General features: G+C 48.3%; 1 protein-coding gene across 1 annotated transcript in view; it reads left to right on the plus strand.

Moving 5' to 3' along the window:
• The window catches only part of TTLL4 (tubulin tyrosine ligase-like family member 4), a 14,013-nt gene extending 3,651 nt beyond the window's left edge, over positions 1–10,362 (plus strand). The window contains exons 4-18 of the mRNA XM_012642598.1: positions 1,281–1,405; positions 1,832–1,942; positions 2,300–2,376; positions 3,031–3,222; positions 3,323–3,405; positions 3,623–3,751; positions 4,239–4,361; positions 4,631–4,729; positions 5,048–5,182; positions 5,957–6,094; positions 7,706–7,808; positions 8,468–8,678; positions 8,816–8,886; positions 9,288–9,373; positions 9,811–10,362. Coding sequence (XP_012498052.1) covers positions 1,281–1,405; positions 1,832–1,942; positions 2,300–2,376; positions 3,031–3,222; positions 3,323–3,405; positions 3,623–3,751; positions 4,239–4,361; positions 4,631–4,729; positions 5,048–5,182; positions 5,957–6,094; positions 7,706–7,808; positions 8,468–8,678; positions 8,816–8,886; positions 9,288–9,373; positions 9,811–10,069 — 1,942 coding nt within the window. The 3' untranslated portion in view covers positions 10,070–10,362. The remainder of the gene's footprint in view (positions 1–1,280; positions 1,406–1,831; positions 1,943–2,299; positions 2,377–3,030; positions 3,223–3,322; positions 3,406–3,622; positions 3,752–4,238; positions 4,362–4,630; positions 4,730–5,047; positions 5,183–5,956; positions 6,095–7,705; positions 7,809–8,467; positions 8,679–8,815; positions 8,887–9,287; positions 9,374–9,810) is intronic.
• The last annotated feature ends 620 nt before the right edge of the window (positions 10,363–10,982 follow it).

Raw genomic sequence — 10,982 nt, forward strand, 5'->3', positions numbered from 1 at the left:
TTTATTTTTTTTTTTTGAGAGAGTCTTGCTCTGTTACCCGGGCTAGAGTGCCGTGGCATCAGCCTAGCTCACAGCAACCTAAACTCCTGGGCTCAAGTGATCCTCCTGCCTCGGCCACCCAAGTAGCTGGGACTAAAGGCGTGCGCCACCACACCCTGCTAATTTTTTTCTATTTTTAATAGAGGCAGGGTCTCGTTCTTGCTCAGGCTGGTCTCAAACTCCTGACCTTAAGCAATCCTCCCACCTCAGCCTCCTAGAGTGCTGGGATTACAGATGTGAGCCACTGCGCCCAGCTTCCCAATGCATTTTCAACAAATTTTTATATTTGCTACCTTAGTTTTAGAACAGGGAGCAATGGGGGACCAGAAACATATCTCATCAGTTGGGCTTAAAAGCAATACTTGGTTTCTTAGGCTGCAGTTTGGGTGCATAGGGCTCCAAGAAACTGGTCAAGTAAAAGGCAAATTATTTCAGGAAATATTTTAAAAATTAATAACCAGTTAATGAAGAAACATATTGTTTGAGGTAAATTCTTAGTCCTTTAGGCCATCTGCGTTAGGGTAATAGCCACCTTGCACTGTAAATACGTGCTACTATTAATATCAGAATCAATTCTGACTTAAATATAACACTAATTGGAGCTTTTTAAAATGTTCTTTTTCTCCCTTATGAGGTTAATTTTATTTTGGGAAATAAGACTGACATTAACCTTAGTAATAAGGAATTCTCTAGCTTTAATTCAGATTATTTTATTGACCGCCTTTGGTGGGGTTTGAGTGATGTTCATCTCTAACTAGGGAACCAGTAACATCAATCTCTTAATGTAGGCCCTTTTCTTTTTAAAAATCTCTATACCTCTTCTCAGATCTTTTGTGGCCTTCCTTTATAATTATCCACATCATTCTTTTTCTCTCCTCATTTATTTCTTAGGCTTAGTGTAGCATATTCTTCTACTAGTATCCACCCAAACTCATTTCCCCCTCTCAGAACCACTCTTTCCAGGGACTTTTCTGGCCAGTGGCTTGTAGGAAATTTTAGAGCTGTATTACAGAATAAAGTATTAGAAAATTGTGTCTTTAGATGATGTTTAATGGTGCAGCTGTGTGTAGGTTAGCCCTAGCATCTTATGGATTAATATTTCCCAAATAATTGTTGAGCACTTGTCTTTTTAGAATCCCAGTGTAAAAGACAGCACTTGGAAAGAAATTATGTGTAACAGTAGCAGCACTTCAGGACTGTTGCTTTCCCTTTCTCTACTGCATGTCTGTTTTTCATTTTAGGAGCTGTGTGGAAATTCTGACCAAACCCCCTTCCAATCATGAGAAAGTTGTCCGACCAGCCCTTACCTATAGTCTCTTCCCCAACGTGCCCCCGACCATCTATTTTGGCACTCAGGATGAGAGAGGTAAACCTGGCCAAGTGTCAGAGCCCAGAAGAGCCCCTAGGAGAGGGATGCTAGCTAAGTTGGGAGGAGATGATAGTAGGTGGGAGGGGTTTCCAGAATGGCTGTTGTGGCTGTTGTCACACCTGATTATAACTCCAATGTAAGCATTTTCTTTTCTGTCCTTCAGCTGACCCTCCTCAGCCTTGTAATCTCATGCTTGGTTCATGCCCTCTAACCTGGTCACTTTTCTCCTTTCAGCCTTCCCTTTTTTGTTCATCATTCCTGCATAGCTCCCTTTCTTCCCCAAAGAGTGCTCCTGTAAAACCTGACCTGGAACAATAGTTGGTGACTTACCAGCCTAGGGGAGGATGGGCAGCAGTGCCATCATTTTTGTCTCCTCACGATGACTCTCCTCTTCTCCATGCCCCATCTCCCACCTCTCCCCAGTGGAGAAACTTCCCTGGGAGCAGAGGAAGCTCCTCCGGTGGAAGATGAGCACAGTGACCCCCAACATTGTCAAGCAGACCATTGGACGGTCCCACTTCAAAATTAGCAAGAGTAAGTCACTTGCCTTACTTGGAGCCTGTCCTGTTTGCCCCAGTAGATGGGCTTTGGGCAGGAGGAGAGCCCTAGATACTTCCTGCTATGTAGGGGCAGCTGGGGACCATGTCCTGAAATTTCTAACCTCATAGGAGGGCATAGTAGCTCTGAAGGCCCTCTGGGCTGAGCCTGTTGCTCAAAATGGGGAGACAGAGAGCCATTGTTCTATCCCTGGCCCCAGGCCCTCATGTAGGACAGCTTCATGGCAACTCTTCAAAAACTCAGTCTGGGAGCTGTGCCCAGGCCCAGTGGTATTTCTGGGGCCTCTGGGCCTCTTTCTGTCCCCAGGACTGACTCCCTGCTGTGCCTCTGCAGGAAACGATGACTGGCTGGGCTGCTGGGGTCACCACATGAAGTCTCCTTGTTTCCGATCCATTCGAGAGCATCAGAAGGTAGGGGCCCTTTCTGAGGAGACTTTCCCCTGGACTTTGGACTAGGCCAGGAAGAGGAAAATGAAAGAAAAGTCAGGAAAGTTTATCAAGGAGAAAGTACAGGAGGGGAGAGTGCAATGTGAGACTCTAGCAGATCATGAACATCTCTACTTCGGCTGCACTGTCTTGGGCAGTTGCATCCTCTCAAGGACATTTTTCCTTCTGATGTGTTCTGGATGTATTGCCTGTTTTCGGTTTATTGTTTCCGTGTGACCACACGCATTGTCTCCATTCCCCCAAGCTGAGTATGTGTAAGAGGACTTCCGGTCTCATGTTGGAATGAACTAGTCTCTTGCCCCCAGACCTACTAAAGGCCAGATGCTTTCCTGTCCTTGTCCCTTAGGTTGTCAAGGAAAAAGATTTAACAGCCTTTTCTTTGCATTTAAGGTGATTACGATGTCTTTTTAAATCATTATTGTGTTTTGTTTGTGTTTTAATCATCTTTTGGTGTGTGCTCAGCTGTTGGGTACTTAAGGACTATTAGGGTGGTGACAGCAAGGTGGAATAGGAGCTTGGAATGTTGCTAAGGAAGTTGGAATGGTAGTGAGTCTTGTCATCTTCCTCGTGGTTTCACCTCTGCCCTCCCTTGGCTCTTATCCTTTGTCCCTTCTGTAGCTAAACCACTTCCCAGGTTCATTCCAGATTGGGAGGAAGGACCGGCTATGGCGGAATCTGTCCCGCATGCAGAACCGCTTTGGCAAGAAGGAGTTCAGTTTCTTCCCCCAGTCCTTTATCCTGCCCCAGGATGCCAAGCTCCTGCGCAAAGCCTGGGAGAGCAGCAGCCGCCAAAAGTGGATTGTGAAGCCAGTGAGTGGATCACAGTGGGCAGGAGACTATGGTCTGATAGTAGGAACAACAGAGTTTTGGGCCTAGAGCAAATCTTGTCTCCTTTCCACTTGACTTCTAGCCAGCATCAGCTCGAGGCATTGGCATCCAGGTCATTCACAAGTGGAGTCAGCTCCCCAAGCGAAGGCCCCTCCTGGTACAGCGGTGAGCCTGTCTCTCCTCATCTTCCTGCCTCCTTGGCCTCAAGGTTTCCTTCTTACAATGTTTCTTCTGCCCTTTGTCCTCCCAGCCAAAGACCTTCCTTGGCCAACTGTTTTAAGGTCTTTATCTTGGGGGTTGTTAGCTGGCTTCTACCATGGCTCAGTTATCCACTGAGCCCTGCCATCTGGCTGGATGAGAAGCTGGCCTTTCCCCTATGTAGGTATCTGCACAAACCCTACCTCATCGGCGGCAGCAAGTTTGATCTGCGGATCTATGTTTACGTCACTTCCTATGATCCTCTGCGGATTTACCTCTTTTCGGACGGACTTGTCCGCTTTGCCAGTTGCAAGTATGTGATAGTGGGGAGGGGTCACCCTGACAGTATTGGGGATTTATTTTCCCCAGAGGGAGGGAAACTAGAGGACACCACACAGAAAAATAACAAATGTTTTGGTAGTTTTCGTTAGCAAGGGGGGAAGGCAGGAAATAGAAAGTAAGGAGGTTCTCTCCTTCACTGAATCTGGGGAGGGTCTTCCTGCAGGATTGACGTGGGATAAAAGTTGAGCTGTGGTTTTCTAGAACTTTGCCAACAGATGTACTTCTCAGGCCCTTGTGGATCTGAAAAGATCTGTGCACTTGTCCTTTACCTTTTGGGAATTTGGGGAACCTGTGACTTGAGGACCACATGTGGCCCTCTGGATCCTCGAGTGTGGCCCCTCGACCGAATCCAAATTTTACACAACAAATCCTTTTAAAGGCCACATGTGGCCTTAAGGCCACAGGTTCCATCTGTGCTCTTGCCGTCTTACCTCTGCCTGTCTTCCCTTCACTTTCAGGTATTCCCCTTCCATGAAGAGCCTTGGCAATAAGTTCATGCACCTGACCAACTACAGTGTCAATAAAAAGAATGCTGAGTACCAGGCCAATGCAGATGAAACAGCCTGCCAGGGACACAAATGGTACTGATGGCAGAGCGTCCCAGTCCAGTGAAGGCCTAGAGGAGTACAGGGTTCTGGGGTTTAGGGAGGTTCAGGGGATGATGAGTGCAGAATTACGTAAACTCTTATCAGTTCAGAATTGATCTGTTTGTATCCAAGTTCATCTCTTTCTTAATTCAAAATGTCAAAGGAAAAGATAGGAAGAAAATACCTTTAGGCCTCTTGTTCCTTTTTCTTTCTCTTCTTCATCACTCATTCCTAGAATATAACCCCAAATATTCTCCCCACAGGGCACTGAAAGCTTTGTGGAACTATCTGAGCCAGAAGGGAGTCAATAGCGATGCCATCTGGGAGAAGATAAAGGATGTTGTTGTCAAAACCATCATCTCGTGAGTCGCACTGCTACCTTGGGTTTGGGGCCTGCCATTGAACCCCTCCTTTCTCATTGGCCTCCGTACTGCTCTGCTCCAGGTTTTGACCATGCTGTGGTTCATTTTTGAGGACAGGGAATAGGAGAAAGTAGATGGAGTTAAGTTCTGCTCATCTGCTGAACTTATCCCCAGGAGCTGGTCAGAGGCATCTCTTGAGGACCACCTTTCCTGGGTTGCTTCTGCCACCTATCTGTGGGCCGCTCGGTTAGCAGGGTAGCTCTGAGTAGGGCCCCCTGGGAAGAACTAAGCTGAATACTTCCCCATCCTCACAACTAGGTCAGAGCCCTACGTGACCAACCTGCTGAAGATGTATGTGCGGCGGCCCTACAGCTGCCACGAGCTCTTCGGTTTCGACATCATGCTGGACGAGAACCTCAAGCCCTGGGTCCTGGAAGTCAACATTTCCCCAAGGTAGGTGGTATTCTCAGGGCACTCACAGTAGAATCAATCCTTCCTGTATTCTCATGATCCCATTGCCACTCTAGTCTTTGGGAGGATCTTTCCGTCACTAGAATTTGTGTTTTCCCTTCATGGTCTGTGTGTTTATGCATTTACTCATTGTTTGCCATTGTCTTAAGGATCTTTGAGAATGGAGAGAGATTGTTAAAAGTTGTTCTTTTCTAGTTGATACCTACCACTTGCTTTCCTCTAGCACTGTGGTACACAACCCCCTGGGCCGCAGACCACTGATCCACGGCCTGTTAGGGAACAGGCCACAGAGCTCCGCTATCCCCCTCCCATCTGTGGAAAAATTGTCTTCCATGAAACTTAGGAAGGGGAAGGGGGGGCGCACAGCAGGAGGTGAGCAGCGGGGAGCATTTACGGCGGCTCCCACATCTCTTGCATCACCACTTGAGCTCCACCTCACTGTCCCCTCCCCGCCCCCGCACCTCATCCATGGAAAAATTGGTCTTCTTATGAAACCAGTCCCTTGTGCCAAAAAGGTTGGGGACTGCTGCTCTAGCAGATCAAAGTGATGGGCAGCTCTACTACCCTGAATGAGGTTATTCACTCTCTTTGGTGCAAGGGACCCTTTCAGAGGTGATTGTGCGTTTGAATGTTTGAGCATCTTTCATCCTAGGGAAGCCAGGGAGTAAAGGGAGCTAGCTAGCCCTGACTTGGACATAGGACCAGAAACTGTTCTGGAGTGCTGCTTTGACCACTCTTTGCATCTTTTCCCTAAAGCCTCCACTCCAGCTCTCCACTGGACATCAGCATCAAAGGCCAGATGATCCGTGACCTTCTGAACCTGGCAGGTTTTGTCCTGCCCAGTACAGAGGATGTCATTTCCAGCCCCAGCAGCTCTAGCAGCTCCACCACCAGGTCAGCCCCTTGCTTCCTTGAGGCTTGGCTGGCGGCATGAACAGCCCTGTGTGATTCTGGGAGGAAATGGCTTCTGGCCACTGCCTCCTGATTGGGCCTTTGCTGCTCAGTCTTCTCCTATAGTCCACCCACACACCACTGCCTGAAAGTATGTTTGGTTTTCCTGGTCCCCTGCTCAGGAATCACGGGACCTGGTAATCAAATTCCAACCCCTTAGCCAGGTGCATGGGCGTGCGCCTATAGTCCCAGCTACTTGGGAGGCAAAGGCCAGGAGGGTTGCTTGAGGCCAGGAGTTCAAGGCTGTCGTGTGTGATCATGGTCATGCCTGTGAATAGCTGCTGCACTCCAGCCTGGGCAACGTAGCAAGACGTTAAACTCCTTACCTGGACATTTGAGGTCCCAGCCTCCTTTTTTGAGATATATCTTTATTCCTTCTCCTGGCTCCTGTGCTCTGACAAATGATCACTCACAGAACTTCAAGGTTGTAAGGATCCTTAAGGATCAGTGAGTCCAGTCTCCTCTCTGAAACATTCATTGCCTCTTGCTGTTTCCCTGTAGTGTCCTTTCCTCTGCTCATGGGGTTTTTTCCTCCTGAAATGCCCCTCAGCCAGACCTACCTTTTGTAACCTCACCTATCCATCAAAGCCTCGCTCAAGACATCTTCATGAAGCCAGCTTGGTATGGGCTTTTGCCTCCATACCCCTAAAGCACTTGGAACCACTTTTGAGGAGAGGGAGCTAATATTTAGTTAGTATCTGAGATGTGTAAGGAAAAACCTATAACTCACCCTCCCAACAACCCTGTAAGGTTAGTATTAGTATCTGCAGTTTACAGATGAGAAAGCTGAAGATCACTGGGATTAAGTAACCCATCCAAGGTCATTCAGCTAGAGAGTGGTAGGACTGGAATTCAAAGCCTGATTTGCCTGGTAACAAAACTTGCTTTCCCCGCTGTACCCTGTAGACTCACATTTGGCTCTGTCCTGTGGTTATTTGTCATTTGACTCATTCCACCTGCCATACTACAAGCTCCTTGGAGGCAGGGGCTGCTTTTTAATCACTTTTTTTTTAAAAGATGGTTTTTTAGAGAAAAGGTCTTGTTTTGTTGCTCAGGCTGCTTGAACTCCTAGGCTCAAGCAATCCTCCCGCTTCAGCCTTGCAAGAAACCGTGACTACAGGTATATACCACCACACGTGGCTTCAGCCATCTTTGTATCTCTCAGTAGTGATCGCAGTAATTGTAGTAACATGGATGATGAAACTGAGGTGTGGGGAGGATAAGTCACTTACCCAGGGTCACGCAGCAGGTAGGGCAAAGTTGGGTACGTAGTAAGTATTCACTGAATTAAACTGAATCGAAGTATATAATGATTAGCTTATTCCACAGTCCTCTCTTCTTATCATTCAAATTCAATCTAAAGAGGTTGCTTTATACTCACTAGTTCAGTGGAGTGCATTTTAGTTTTATCTACTCAAATAACAAACATCTGTTCCTATGTCTTTGTCTTCTCTTGAGAAGGGTGTCTTCCTGGGCTGGACCTTCTCTCCATATTTCCTCAGGATGTGAAGCTGCTGACCCTACTCTTTGCTTTTTTTCCACCCCCTGCCTTAGCCTGCCCAGCTCCCCCAGGAACAAATGTCAAATGACTCCAGAGCATTTCACTGCACAGAAGATGAAAAAAACCTACTATCTGACCCAGAAAATCCCTGATCAGGTAGGAGATCGATCTTCCCCCTCATTGCCAGCGGAAAGATTCCCTGGTCAGACATTTGGGACCCTAAGGCAACCAGTTTTTCCTCTCTCTAGAGCAGGATTTTTTAACCTGCGTCTGTGATCCCCTTGGTTTGCAGAGATTTGTTAGCATGGATGTCATTCTGGGAGAGAGTTGATTGTCTTTATCACATTTTCAAGAATCACTGCTCTTAGCAAAACGCTGCTTTGGCCCATTCTTGAATCTCACCTGCAGACCTATCCTTTGGGCCTCTTTCCCTAAGAGGTACAGTGAGACCTGGGAGGCTTGACCTTCTCTGAGCAACTGAGGGAGCCAGCTAGAAGAGTGGCAGGCACAAGGCTGGTGCCAAGTCTGAGTTGCTGGATCCTGATCTTGCCTTTATCCAACAAACCACTTAACCTCTCAGCCCCAGTGGCTCCCCGACCCCCAAAAAGAGTTATGTTTCCCCACCAGCTACGTTCAGTAGACTTAAGAAGAGATGAGGTACAGAGCTGGCCCACCAGACTGCTGTGGTGGTCCCATGAAAGTCCTGGAGCCGTAGCACCCCAGGGCCTTGCTGCCCGTCTCGCAGCTTCTTGATTCTCTGCCTCCAGCTTATGCTGTCTGTCACACTCTCCCCCTCCCTGTTCCTTGGACCATAGGACTTCTACGCATCCGTGCTGGACGTCCTGACTCCAGATGATGTTCGGATTCTGGTTGAGATGGAAGATGAGTTTTCTCGCCGTGGTCAATTTGAACGAATTTTTCCTTCCCGGATCTCCTCTCGCTATCTCCGCTTTTTTGAGCAGCCACGATATTTCAACATTCTCACCACCCAGTGGGAACAGAAATACCATGGCAACAAGCTCAAAGGTGATGTGCCCTCAGGAGGCCATGTATAGTGAGAGATTAAATTTCAGTAGACCAACAAATGGGCCTCTCTGGAAAGAAGAATTGCCCAACTGATTCCACCCTCTTAAGTCTCCCAACCCCTACTAATCTTGTTCTAGGAGTAGATCTGCTTCGGAGTTGGTGCTACAAAGGATTCCACACAGGAGTTGTCTCTGACTCTGCTCCAGTGGTGAGTGCTGCCAGTGTTGGGGGACAGCTCCTTATCAGGCCCCTCCCTCCTCTGCTTTAAGAGGGTAGCAGGAGTTGGATTGTAGATACAGACCCTCTCACCTCTCTCTTAGGCCCTGCCTCTGTGTCTCATCACCCTCTCCTTTCAAGGGAATAATTGCCTCCAGGATTCCCTGGGTGCCTTTCTTTCAAGGATCAAAAAGTGCTTTGTAGGCCGTAACTTCTTGTCTGATTCAGGAGAGAACCAAGACTTTTTCTCACATGGGCCCATGCCTGAAGGGTAGGGAAGTAGGGAGAGCCCCTAATCACTCAGGTAGAGCTGGAAAAAGAGTCCCAATTCCCCAGACTCCTGCCTTTGCCTCTGCCTAGCCCTTTTGGCCTCATTGCTTCCTTTGCTCTTAGTGGTCTCTCCCGACATCACTTCTGACTGTCCCAAAGGGTGACGTAACGCTCAATGCCTTCAGCAAATCGGAGACTGGCAAGCTGGGGTGAGTCTGCCTGGGCAAGGGAAGGACTGTTGGCTGTGAGTCTGGGGAGTTTTCTTCCCAGACTGTGGCAATGAGGTTAGCATTATCCAACTGGGGGTAGTTGGGAGTATCAGAGTATGCAGCCACCTTGTCCTCTTCCTGGTGGTTCTTGGTATGTCCGGTGGAGCTGAGCTAGAGCACAGAAGCATGTGCTGAAGCGGCCACTTTCAGCCATGCCTGCTAGCTTTAGAAGTCCTTAGTCCTCCTGTCCTCACCTGTATTCAAACTTGTACATAAGCGTTCAAGTCTTCAAATACATAAAATATTTTTATGGTTATTAATATATTCATATCATTATGGTCTACAGCACCATAATGTTCTGAATGCCTGGTCCAGACTCTGAAGGCAAATCCCAAGTTAAAGTCTCAGCCACTTCTTTCCTCACCTGTTCCCTTCAGAAAACACAGCTCCTCCGAGGGAAGCCCACTGCTGTCTGAACAAGGGACCACACCCAAGCCCAAGAAGACTCAGGCTGGCCTTACTCCTTTCCCCCGGAAACCCAGTTTCTCAAAGGACAGTGAGGATTCCAGCAAAGAGACCAGCCTCTCCACCCAAACGTCACCTGTGGTCAAGTACTCTGGGCAGACTTCAAGACTTTCTGCTTCCTCTACTTCCCAGTCACCCAGTGACTCCTTCGTGGCTGCTGTGAGCCTGTAACTGGCCTCTTTCCACAAGCCTCTGCCAAGGAGCACCAGCGTCAGCTACCTCATGGAAACCGGCCTGCTGACCAGCCTGACCTTGCCCTCCACCTTGCCCCTCATCAGAGTATTTTTTGAAGTGGTTGCATTGTAGAGATGGGCATTTGGAGGGCCGGAGGGATGGTGGTGATGGGGAGAAGGTGAGGAAGTTTCACCCTCTGTCGCCTGTCTGCCTGGCTGGCACTTCGTATCTCAGCAGAGAAGCCAGTAATGGCCACGCAGCCTTATAAAGCAGGGTTTGGTTTCTACCTTTAGAGAGCCATGTGTGGTTTGTTTTGGGCCTTGGTGCAGTTGTTGAGTTGAAGCTAAAGAGGAGAAAACATACTGAACATATTTGAGCCAGCAGTCCTCTGTTCTGTCGTTGAGGGGGTGCCTCTGAAGGTCCTCATTTCCTTAGGTTGCTACTTGCCCTTCCCCCACCCGTCCTGAAGAACCACTTTCAGAAACCTTTGGGCTTCCTCAGTAGACAGGCAGGAGAGGCCACGACATGTTGAGCCCATTTCCTGTCATCCTAGTCTTGAGGACTGGGGACTTTACCTCCATTCATATACCCCATAGCCAGTAGCCCTAGGTCTTCCTTTTCTGACCTCACATTGCTATTTGTTCAGCCTTCTAGACTTCTCTCTCATGTATGTCACCTCTTTAGCTGTTGGCTTTCTGTGAGGTGTGAGAGGTCCCGTGAACTTTGTGAATTTCCCATGGCCCCAGTGAAGGAGCCCAGATAATCCCAGTTGCTGTTAATCATGTCCATGTATCAAAGGACACATTCCATGGGGAGGATGGAAGGAGATGTGGTTTCCCCACAACACAGAAGAAGTCTCGTGTTCTGCCCTCCAGCAAGCAGGGTCTGGGTGCTTGGCAGCTGGGTTTCA

Source organism: Propithecus coquereli, unplaced genomic scaffold (assembly GCF_000956105.1).
Source record: "Propithecus coquereli isolate 6110/MARCELLA unplaced genomic scaffold, Pcoq_1.0 Scaffold18, whole genome shotgun sequence".
NCBI classification, from domain to species: Eukaryota; Metazoa; Chordata; class Mammalia; order Primates; family Indriidae; genus Propithecus; species Propithecus coquereli.